Source organism: Anabrus simplex, chromosome 1, assembly GCF_040414725.1.
Source record: "Anabrus simplex isolate iqAnaSimp1 chromosome 1, ASM4041472v1, whole genome shotgun sequence".
Classification (NCBI taxonomy): domain Eukaryota; kingdom Metazoa; phylum Arthropoda; class Insecta; order Orthoptera; family Tettigoniidae; genus Anabrus; species Anabrus simplex.
In genome coordinates this window covers 35552028-35564971 of record NC_090265.1, presented here as the reverse complement: position 1 = coordinate 35564971, position 12944 = coordinate 35552028, and the positions used below count along the sequence as shown (strand labels likewise).

The window sequence follows — 12944 nt, the reverse complement described above, 5'->3', positions numbered from 1 at the left end:
AGGTATTATCGAGATTATCTTCATTACGACAGAGCCAGATTCATGTTAAAATTACTTCTAAATTGTTTAAACGAGAATGCGGAATACGGCAATCGTGCATGAATTCATACCTTTTCATACTGTGAAGAAACATAATTTTTATGTAGGGTCGACTCATTAGGCAATTCTCTTCCTGCAAAGTCCTTGAAGAGAGCTCTAATCATAGCATGATCGACCTTGTACAGGGGTATATTGGCACTTAAGAACGCCCTACAAACTCTGGAAGAGAACTCTTCCGAGTACTGTTGCTGATTGAACAAAAGTTGTATCAGCGCTTGTTTCTTCAGTTTCCTTTCCCCCCCCCCCCCGACTTTTGATGAGTGCCCACTTGTGGCTATATTTTGGGAAAATTGAAAACCCTTCGAAATCTTGATCTGAAAATAAATAGGTAGGTACGCATAAGTGAGAAAAAAAATGCATTGAATGAACAAATATAAAGCATTGTGGACTATGAAATTATTTTCAAATATTGCAATAGAAATATGAGCACCTTCTCAACGATCCCATGAAAAGCCAGCAAATCCAAATGTCAATTTCCGCCTCGGAAATGTAAAATCTGAGGATCTAACGGGTCTATACTCCGAATTCTTAGACTTCTCTCTACTTACCTAGTAGGTAGGCACCGTATGCTGCACGTACGGCTTACTTGAAATTTCAACTGTTTCCCGAGTAATATCTTTAACAACATAGATGTGAAAATGTCAATAAGAACTAACCTTTTTTTCAACATTTTGCGGAAAAGAATTTTCCTGTCAGTAGAAAACGATTCAGGGTCTTCCTTTGCACATCGTCGGAGTAAAACAATCAGAGATTCCTTAATTTTAGGCATCGCGTACTTCGAAATCACAAGAACTTGATAGGTATGTACGGATACGATTACAAACTGAGAACTGAGAGTAAAAACTTCACTTGACCGGGTCAGATCTTCCACCACTTCATGGGAAAAGCCACCTAAACGGTAATGGTTTCAAAAATAGGCACTCCACTAAAATACCTCGCATTTCAAAGTGAAAGGATGCTCGGGGCTTCCAGAGCTTCTCTGACGAGTTGCACCCTAATCCGGCAGAGGCCATTTAGGGTGTGTGAATGACCTCACTAAAGCTTAAAAACCTGGGGTTCTATTATTCGCACCAGATAGGCTTTTCAATAATTATTTCTGTTTTCGAACCTTAAGGATGGTCAGGGCCCGAATTCGGGGGGAAATTCGAAGAAAAACAAACTATTTAGATGAAAACCACAAGAGTATGCATTTATATGCTTCTATTCTGGAAACTGCATTTTTATGCATTTATATTCTCGATAAATTTAAATTCTGTTGGTCCCAGAGAGATGAAAATACCACTGGAAGACTTCTTTCAATGTGTACTATTCAGGGAAAAAAATATGCTAATATGCTCGAATCTGAGCCCTAGTGATCAATATAGAAGAAATGACTGTATATGCGCAAATAATTCCCACATACTTTTCAAAATTTGGCAACAAAAAGTTTTGGTGCAGTTATTATTTGTGTCAACATTTTACCACCCACTCAATTGGCAACTCTGTTCCCACCTCAAGCAAGAAGCGTATATATTGCATCATTTGGCGTGGCATCGATTTTATTAGTAACATGTGTTTTGGATGGTTGGTGTGAATTCCCGTTATAGGTCATTCAAGACTAAAGAAAAGTTCCACATTATTGAAGAGGAAGAGGAAATTAGTAATCGCTCTTCATGAAGAAAATTTCTTGAGGATGACAGTTCACGTTATTGGAGGAAAAATAAGGCTTGTCTTGAACACAAGCAGAAACTGCCAGGTATTTCGTGGACATTACGCAAAATTTTCTGAAATCGAAAACAGGATATGCAATTTATGACTGAAAAGAGTGAATTGTGTTTCTTGGGAAGTGAAACTACTCGCCTACTTTCATCTACACAGAAAGAATCGTGGAATTCGTTGAGTATCTCTGTGTTTCTAGTACTTAAAGATTTATATCTTAATTCAGTATCTTTGATGTCCATGTTTTCAAGATTCCAAAACTGACGTATGTGGTTACCAAGTACTGTAAAATCTTCGAGTAGCTCTACCTTATTTACGCTGGCTTTGTTAATGACGATTCCTGATTGGTTGCCACTAAGTATCCATCCAAAAATCGATGGAGGTAAGACAAATGACGAAGAGATTCTGTCTTTTATTGTTTTCCAACAGTGGTCAGCTCCGATTAGTATCTCAAAAACATCAAATCAAAATCAAAATCTCTTTATTTGCAAATGAGGTGTCTACCTCGGTGGCAAATGGTACACTAAAATACGTTATTGTCAAGCACTAAATATTAAATTAACAAGAGAAGAAAATTTTCCTATAATACAATATTATACAATTTATGCTAACAATGTTTTCTATTAAACACACAGCTCATCCTTAATAAATTTATATTGTTTACAAAATTCTACTTACAATATCTCCTGTACTACTTACAAATATAGTAAACTGATTTACAGTATGTGGAATTACTTCAAATGATACAATACAACTGGTATAAGATTAATATTTACATTGCATTTTTTTTTTTTTTTACCGTTCTGGATCCTAAGTAGCATAACAACCTGCTGCGTCTTAACCAGAGCCCCTTTTGCCACCACTTTTCAGAGTTCCTGAAGGGCCTTCACAGCTACCGTAGCGGTCCCAGGGCCCTCGAAGTCCCCACTGTACTTCACCCCTACAGGCAGTCCCCTACTTTGGCTGTCCAAACTCCTTAGACCAGGGGATGGAATTAATTTATTCACACACATTTTTTTATTTACAATAACCTGCACTGGTCGAATGCCCTCTAACCCTTCATTTATATTTTCTGTTGCAGTTTATTCTCTTCTTGAATATCTGTACAGATTTTGGAAAAGGATCAAACACTACCCCTGGTAAACTGTTCCACTCATTCACACCCTTCCCAATGAATGAAAATTTACCCCAATCGCTTCTGCTAAAATTCCTTCTAATGTTATATTTGTGGTCAGTCCTGCCGATATAATTATTTTCCAACTGAAGCCTCTCCCGGATATCTCCCCATGCTTCTTCTCCTGTATAGGCTCTATATAATCCTATAAGTCTAGTTTTCTCCCTTCTCTTACTTAAAGTTTCCCACCCAAGTTCCTTTAACATTTCTGATACACTACTCTTTCTCCTGAAATCCCCTGTTAGAAATCTTGCTGCTTTCCTCTGCACACTATCTATTTCTTTTATTAGGTATTCTTGGTGAGGATCCCAAACACTGTTTGCATATTCCAATAATGGACGAACCATACTTAAGTAACTTTTTTTCTTTTAATTCTTTGTTGCATCCCTTAAGTAGCCTCATTATGACATGTAACGATCTGTATGCTTTCCCAACAATGTCATCAATATGACCCTTCCAGTGCAAATTACTTTCAAATCTCACACCTAGGTATTTGCACTTGCCATCTTTTGGGATAACTACCTCATCCAAAGTATATTCAAATTCAGTTTTAAAGCTCCTGTTTGTAAAAGTTGTAACAGTTGATTTGCCTCCATTAACCTTCATATTATTTTCTTCAACCCATTGTTGGATACTTTCAAGGTCCCTTTGTAATTCTGAACAATCCTCAATGTTGTTTATTTCTCTATAAACAATTATGTCTTCTGCATACAATCTTATTTTTGATGTTATATTGTTCCCTAAATCATTTGCATATATTAAGAAAAGTAACGGACCGATTATACTACCCTGTGCAATTCCCTTCCAAACTTTCTCTTCCTGAGATACATTATTTCCTACTTTGACTTTCTGAACCCTTGAATTTAGAAATGTTTTTATCCAACGTGTAACCCTTACGTCCAATCCTATTCCCTCCAATTTCTTTAATAATATTCCATGTTCCGCTCTATCAAAGGCTTTGGAAAGATCTATGGCTATGCAATCTAACTGACCTCCTGAATCCAATTGATCTGATGTGTCCTGCTGAAATCCCACCAGTTGTGCCTCACAAGAAAATTTCTTTCTAAATCCATACTGGCTCCTCATGAACCAATTTTTATCATCACATATCCCTCTGATGTACTTCGATATTAAACTCTCCAGTATTTTACAAACTATACTGGTCAGGCTGATTGGTCTGTAGTTCTCTAGTTTCCTTTTATCACCCTTTCCTTTATAAATTGGTATTATTATAGATTCCTTCCATTCCTTTGGTATCACACTATTATTTATGACATAGTCAAAGAGAAATTTTAAATAAGGCACTATGTACTACCCCATTGTCTTTAATACCTCCCCAGTAATTTGATCACTTCCTGCTGCTTTTCCTTGCTGAAGCAGTTGGATTTCTCTGAAAATATCTTCATTTGTGAATGAGAAGCTTCTTGTTTCCCTCTGTCTCTCTCCCTCTCTATCTTCTGTTTCGGTTTCCAACTCTTGACAATCATCTACTGACTCTCTAAATTCCCTACTAAATAGGTTTACTTTCTCAGTATCTGTTAAATAGTGTTCACCCCCTTCTCCCACCATTGTAGGAATTTGGATTCCTTTTCCTTTTTGATTCCTGATATATGAATACAGCTTTTTCCATTTCCTTTTGTGGTCATTACCCTCTTGAAGTATGCCATTCATATAATTCTCTTTTGCTTCCTTTTTCACTCTATTCAGTTCCCTCATTAGCTGTTTTCTAGTTTCTCTACTCTCCCTACCCTCTTTGATTTTCCTGTTTACTGTTCTACATTTTCTTTTTAATTTTCTTATTTCCCTTGTATAATAAACAGGGTCTGAGGTCATTTTACCCTTCTTAACAGGTACAAATCTCTTCTCTCCTTCCCAAATGATTCCTTTAAATTTAGCCCAAAGTGTATCCACGTTACTCCCTTCACTTATCCAACAACTGAATTGTGATTTAAGGTAAGTCCCAAATTCATCAACTTTAGTTTTTCTGTACAATTTCTTGTCTTGTGTAACCCTCTTATTAAGCCTTTTTGGTACGAGTCCTACATCCATTATTACAGCCTTATGGTCTCCTATTCCTTCAATTACCTCAGTTTTATCAACAATTTCCCATGGTTTAACCAAGAATACATCTAGTAAGTTATTGAGACGAGTCAGTTCTTGTACTACTTGTGTAAATCCTCTCTCCCAAATTAACTTATTTGCCAGTTTCTGTTCATGGGCTTCACTTGCAGCTCCATTCCATTCAACTTCAGGCAAATTTAGATCTCCCCCAATTATTACCATGTCATTATTATTGTTTTTATGAGTATAATCTATTATTTTCTCAAAGATTTCCATGTCTCTTTCCTCTCTTCCAGGCCTGTATGTTCCTATAATTCCCACCTCCTTCATATTATCACAAACTAATTGTATCCCTAATATTTCATCCCTTTCATCGGTAAACCATTCATGTGAACAGTAAGTTTCCTTCACCAGAATATACACCCCCCCCCCCCCCCTCCCTTTTTATCTCCTCGGTCTCTACGATAGACTGTGTACCCTTCTGGAAATACTTCTCTATTACCCACCCCTTCTTTCAACCACGATTCCACTCCTATCACCACATCAGTCTCATAAGATTCCATCAATGTACTGAATTTTAATTGTTTATTTACTACACTTTGACAGTTTACCAAGAGCAATCTCAGACCCCCTTCCTCCCTAAAATTTGACTGTTGCAATTGGGTAACTTGAAATTCCTTACTATCCTGAGTTTCTTTTTCTAGTCGACTGGGCCAGCTTGAAGTACAGCTGGCTCTTTCTACTAGTTTTTCTGGTCGGTATTATAACTCAAGGGAGTTGCCTGTTTTACAGTACATATCTTAAGATTAATAAAATCTAGAACAATATTTGCTATCTTTCGTTTACCTGAATTGTTTAGATGGAGGCCATGTTTTGTATAACAGTTTCTCTCAAAACTGCTGCATTCAATAACCTGAATATTCCGAAAATGTTTACAAATTTTAACAATATCTGTATTGACCTTGTCCACTTCAATGTTCACACACGAGTCTCTACTCAAATCATGCCTGTGGGGCACGTTCACTACAAAGACGTTAGTATAATAAAAATCTTCCGGGCTGTTATGCCGTGGTCCACTCCTCTCACCACGGCATAACAGCCCGGAAGATTTTTATTATATTGACACCGGCCGTGAAAGCCTTCATACTTTAAAGACGTTAGTGTGGGTCAGCTTCCCTAGTGTATGTTTGAGTTGTGATCTTACATTCTTGGCGCCGTCGTGAGCTACGTCGTTCGTCCCACCGATGATAAGCACTGCATCGCCGCTCCCGAAGTTCCTAGTTGCTGCTTCTACGTTTTCCAGAACACTGCTGATAGAAGCTCCTGGATATATTTCTCCGGTTGCTGCTATATTCTCGTCGTTAATCACTCCCGCAATTCCCCTTCCTTGGCTATCACCAAACACAGCTACCTTCGCTGATTTAGGCCTAACTGGGTCTTGAATCTGAATTCTAGGCCTAAATTTTAAACTCGGCACGGCAACAGCAGCGGATCGCGATGATTTGGTTTCGTGCGCGCGATCACTTTCTTCCAGAATTAAATTATTTAGGGCAGAAAACCTATTTCTGATGTTTATTTCCGAAAATTCAGTTGTAGATTTCTTCTTAGCCGGCCATCCACGAACTACTTGACACCACGTGCTCGAGTTTGTTACTTGTACCGGTATATCACTCGAAGAATGGTCAGCCCCAATTCTAGCGATCGCAGTCTTTCTTTTAATTCTTGATTTTCAACTTTAAGAGTCTCATTGTCCTTTTTTAGAATGTTTATAATTTCTAATGCACTTTTATATTCCTTATCGACTGTTTTCGGTGCTTCGTCAACGCCGTCCCCAACAACAACATTCCGAACACACTGCTCACAAATCCAGTCAACATTTTCATTAGTTTTTACGTCTACCGGGCGAGTTGGCCATGCGCGTAGAGGAGTGCGGCTGTGAGCTTGCATCCGGGAGATAGTAGGTTCGAATCCCACTATCGGCAGCCCTGAAGATGGTTTTCGGTGGTTTCCCATTTTCACACCAGGCAAATGCTGGGGCTGTACCTTAATTAAGGCCACGGCCGATTCCTTCCAACTCCTAGGCCTTTCCTATCCCATCGTCGCCATAAGACCTATCTGTGTCGGTGCGACGTAAAGCCCCTAGCAAAAAAAAAAAGTTTTTACGTCTCTAGGGCAATTTCTGCACTTATAATGCCACCATCGATCACACGAATCACACAACATTCCATTTTTCACTAATCTTCTACATTTTCCGCACTTTTCGTCACATTTTACGGTTAATTTACTCGGAGAATAAAACACTACGTCGTCATTACCGGGCGCCATTTTGAAAAAAATGGGTATGTCTGGCGAATTATCTCTAGGGTCCGCCAACAATAATTTATGATTGTGTGCAAGTGAAGTGATGTCTGGTGGAGTAGTCGGATAAGCAGAATACACATTGTTACTTTCGAGAGCCGTGATAGATGTTTGTGTTTTTGTCATAAGTCCTTGAATGTGGAACAGTACTTGACGACATTTCTCTGCCGTTAATTGAGTCGTTTCAAATCCAGTGATGGTAACGGCTCGTTCAGTGACAATTTCAAGTTTGAGCGAGTTGATTAAGTGATGTACAAATGAAGCTAGATTGACTGCCTGAGTCCAAAACTCAACTTGTTACTTTACTCAATCCTTTTCGTCTAGTTAACCAAACACTGTAAGTGCATGTAGTCAGGTAAGTGAGTGGCAATTTGATTAATTGTGGTTGGTTGTGAATCTTCAATAGGGCAAATGAACGATGATGTGATTGTTTGCATTTAGAGCAGAGAGCTTTTCCAGGTTTGCTACAGCTCTTAACTGAGTGACCACGAGTAAGGCACAGAAAGCATCGTGATGTAGTTTTAAGTTTTAAGTTTCTCAGTACGGTTCTTGATGTTTGTTATTTGCTTACAGTCTTGAGCCCAGTATCCTCGTTTATCACAGAATACACAGAATGGCTTTGGTGTCTTTTTTGTTTTTTACCTGATACATTTTTTGTTGATTTTGTGTTTACGTGGAACCCAGCGGTAATAGGAAGAAATATATCTTCAGTGTGTGAATCACCTCGAATTTTCTTCGTTATGAGAGCGCCTTCAGCCTTGTCATTCAAAAATTCCATCAACTTGGAAATATTGCCTTCAGAGAGTTTCTCATTCTTTGTGAAGATTATCCAACGGCGGCAATTGTCTTCCGAAAATGGCCAGAGAATTTTGGGTGTAAGAATTCCTCCATAGTTTTCTACATTCTCTCCCAAGGCCCTCAGAGCTTGAATACGACGATTATATTCTATGTACTTGTAATTTAAGGAATCGGGAGTGATAGATCGAATAGGTTTGAGATTATCTAGGAAATGTAAGTATGCCTGTATAATTCTATTTTTATCACCATATTTATATTGCAAAATTCGTTTGGTTTCTTCATAATTTTCTGCAGTGACTGCAATACCATCAACGAGATGTTTAGCTTCTCCCTCCAGATAACCTCTCAAAAAAACATGTTTATCATTTGTAGATACTCTCTGATTCTTGTCTACAGATGATTGAACTGTTCCCAAAAGCGAGGCCATGTTTCAATGTTTCCGTTAAAAGGCTGAAGTTTGATAATGGGTAGTTTTATTGAATGTGTGATTGCAGAGGGTGTTGGGGGCATTAATACTGAGAGAAGATGTTGAAATGGCTGTACTATCGTTAATGCCGTGTGTAGCACGCTGTATGGCTCATTTGGCAGTGTCAATATACTCTTCACATTTTTCGATATCATATTCAAACTCTTGATCTGAAAGAAGGTCGTGGATTACGTCATCTATGCTGATAAGTTTGTCTAGTGTCTCTTGTAGTCTCTCGGTAATATTGATATTCGTTCAATGGTGTAGTGTCACTGAAGCTGTTAATAGCATTAATAAATCGTGTGAAACATTTGCCCTTTCCCCAGTGTATTTCCGTTTCAAGTTATGCAATCTATCTAATGAAGCTTCTGTCATTTTGTTAGTGAATGAAAGCAGAACAATGAACAGGTTATTGTTCCTGGCGGCAATAAATATCTCGTATGTGCTTAACTAAAGAATGTAATATGCGAAATAGAGTACTCTTCCTAAAAATGGACCAAAATAAAGTGAAAATTCTAAGTGGAGTAAGTAGCAATGCTAAAACGAGCAAGATACTTCCTTTTATCTGGCCGTAGTCTGCAGCTGTATGTTTACGAAGTTGTCGTAACCTTAATGTAACCTTAATGTTTCTTTATTTTGAGTCAAGGAGACAAAGTACGTCGGTTCATTCAATTGAGTATTTTGGCACCAATAAATATAGTGAACATATTAAAATGAAAAAGGAGGATCACTTCCAGTCAACTATGTGCTACCATTTTATTTTAAAAAATGGATATCCTAGATGATACAACAACATATCCTAACAATGCTCCTAGACGTTCAGAGAGCACAAGTCACAAGTCAGAGAGAATGCAGAAATGGATCAGTTTCAAACTCCCACAGTTGGTAAATAGCACACCTACCAAGACGCTTGGCTGGTGCATAACGTGGAGGCCACTGTGTAGGCTACTTGGAGCCATCGGCTGTGCCAATCCACTATGAGAGACTTCGTTTCATTTTCAAAAGTTGATGCCTGCCTGGCCATCAGATGGTAAAGATGTTGATTCCCATAGGGAACCTGAAATATTTGTTCCGAATAATATTATTGGTATTAGCAGGAGGTTAAACTCGGTACACAGCAGTAACCCCATCTGTCGGAGATGAGAGACAGCAGAAGGCGAAAAAGCACATCACGACAAACAATGGTCAATGTAATGTTATTATTGACCAGTTTTATGAGATTTCGATATTGTAGGCCTTCATATTTGCATCAAATGTAAAGTGAGTCCTTCTTTCTTTTGAAATGTCAAGACCCCTCCATTTTTCCTCTCTGATTATTGTTATATAGGGATTGTTGCCTAGTTGTACTTCCTCTGAAAACAATAATCACCATCACCACCAGTCTTATCATAGTCGGTACGGCATAACAGAATAAGGCATGAATGATCGGAAATTGTATTCTCTATGAGTTATGTAGTACTTTTCGATAGGACCAATAACATAGGTAGGTAATTAAAAATTAACATTTTAGGGGCCTCCCCTTAAACTACCATTTCAACCAGGGTGGATAACATTATTTATAGCGTAGACTGCAGTTCCTTATTTCCCGACTTTACATACCGATTTTCATTAATATCTGTTTACCTATTTCTTTTATGGCTTGGTGTTGATATAGACTTAGCAACAAAAATCCAAATTCATGAATATGTCTGTTATCAAAGCCGGTATATCAAAGAAGTGTAAGACATAAATCGATAGTGTAATTCTATATAACTTCAGTTATGTAGTATTATCGATAGGACCACTAATAACATAAATACCGGGCGACTTGGCCATGCGGTTAGGGGCGCGCAGCTGTGAGCTCGCATCCAGGAGATATTGGGTTCGAATCCCACTGTCGGCAGCCCTGAAGATGGTTTTCCGTGGTTTCCCATTTTCACACCTGGCAAATGCTGGGGCTGTGCCTTAATTAAGGCCACAGCCGCTTCCTTCCCATTCCTAGAGGCCATTCCTGTCCCATTGTCGCCATAAGACCCATCTGTGTCGGTGCGGCATAATACAAATAGCAAAAAAAAAAAATTATAATAATAACATAAATATTTGAGAATTAAATTTTAGGCCTTCCCCTGAACTATCATTTCACTCAGCGTGAATAAAATTATTTCTGGTGTAGATTGTAGCAACTTATTCCCCGACTTTACATACCGATTTTCATTAAATTCCCTTCAGCTGTTTTCTTGTGATGCGTGTACAGACAGACAGACAGACAGACAGACAGAAATTACAGAAAATTAAAAAGTGCATTTCCTGGTTACTCTGGACATGACCAATACAGAAATACTATTCTTTTTCAATTCTGGGCAGTGTACAGACAAAACTCTTATTTTATATATGTAGGTAAGCCCAGAACTGTGCCGTGATGGAAGTTGACTAGGACATTACTGAGATGGTGCGTGTTGTTCGACATTAGATCACAGTGAAATACACACAGGTACTCCACACGCTGCATGACAGTTGCTTCATGTCATAGTTTCAAAGTCATAAATACAACCTGGTTATCTCCTACCTAAGCTGCTATGTCACTCATTTCTTGTTGTGCTCCAGTTTATTTCTACCAATTCACAACGTTAATTTCCTGATGCTTAAATATTTTTCTTTTCAGCTAAACTTACATGCAGTGTCCAGAAATTGTTCCTATCTGCCAAGGAAGAATAATGAACCACCTCATGCCAGACCATCTGTAATTATTCATCATCATTTCATCATCCTGTTGTCATGACTTTGATCTGATTGGCTGTGCTAGATATTTTTAAGACCAGTAGTACTTGTTTTTTAAAAAATTATTGAAAATTGTCTATTTATTGACAGTAGTCACAAGAAATCTCTGGAAACAGTATTGTGTAGTTGAGCAATATTTTAATAACCTAAATGTTTTGTTAGTTTGCTGTGTTGTTTGGCTTTGTTGTTCCTACCACATGTTGGAATTATATGAATCTTCTATTGTATATTTTTGTGAGGTGGAAAATTGCCAGTCTTTTTTAGAAATAAGTGCTAGGAAGGTAACACGTGCATAATTGAGTGAGCAATTGAGAAAATGTTAATGATATCTTATCATCGATAAGGTTCTTTTCATGAGCAGTGATGTATTTGTCATTCAATTTACTGTTTTGTTCAAGGATAATTGCAGGCAGAAGGTCAGAAACAAAGAAAGAATTGTTGATAGAAAATACAGTGAAATCTCGATTATCCGTTCCTGAAGACTACGTTTTCCTGGATTATGCATTCAAATTATGTGATCCTGCGAGCATCGTAATTAAAACATGTTGTAAAAATCCCGCATTATCCGTTCCTCGAAAAAACGATTTCCCGGATCAACCGTCCAGAAATTTTAGTCCCATCAACGGTAAATCCTCTATCAAGCGTTTTTCAATAAACTGTATTTCACGAAAGGACGACTATGGCATACTCATGGATCTTGGCGTTAACGCCCAGTCATTGTGATAATTAGAGCAAGTACTGTACTGGAAAAGTGATCGGCGGTGAACTTACATCAGGGACCATCCTAGCATCGCGTTCGGGTGGTATTGTTTAGAGAATCTCAGAAATCACAACACAGAGAGTGGCCACAACAATTGTAAGGAGACAAAGCGCATTTCGACACCTCTACTTGAAGACGGAACGAGTTTCGTCAGATGTAATATATAAGTAATAATAATAACAACGTAAACGTTTCCACCTTTTCAATACTAAAATATATTCACAAAATTATAAATTACACGGTACTAGTTTCGACCCATCTAGGGGTCATCATCAGCCGTATTGGAGCAAAGATCACTTTTGGCGAAATCCTAAGAAAATGTTATTTTAAAGAATAACAAGTGAAATGAGATGTTATTATGGTAATTATACCTCTTAGTATGTATATTCCTTGTATTATTAACTATTACCATAATAACATCTCATTTCACTTGTTATTCTTTAAAATAACATTTTCTTAGGATTTCGCCAAAAGTGATCTTTGCTCCAATACGGCTGATGATGACCCCTAGATGGGTCGAAACTAGTACCGTGTAATTTATAATTTTGTGAATATATTTTAGTATTGAAAAGGTGGAAACGTTTACGTTGTTATTATTATTACTTATATATTATTCTCAGTTCAGTACGGACCAAAAACATGAAATTCATAACCATTAATTTCGTCAGATGTTTGCACTTTTTTCTATTGTATTGCAGAACAGGTTTTTGGCACTTTCCTCAGGGCACTGTATAGTAACAGGGCTTTCAGGGAAGAGTCGAAACTGCTCCTTC

General features: G+C 37.9%; 1 protein-coding gene across 1 annotated transcript in view; it reads left to right on the top strand.

The window, feature by feature from the left end:
• Positions 1-12339, top strand: part of gb (genderblind) — a 212898-nt gene extending 200559 nt beyond the window's left edge. The window contains exon 14 of the mRNA XM_067155995.2: positions 11296-12339. Within this exon, the coding sequence (XP_067012096.1) occupies positions 11296-11348 (53 nt within the window). The 3' untranslated portion in view covers positions 11349-12339. The remainder of the gene's footprint in view (positions 1-11295) is intronic.
• Positions 12340-12944: the final 605 nt, after the last annotated feature.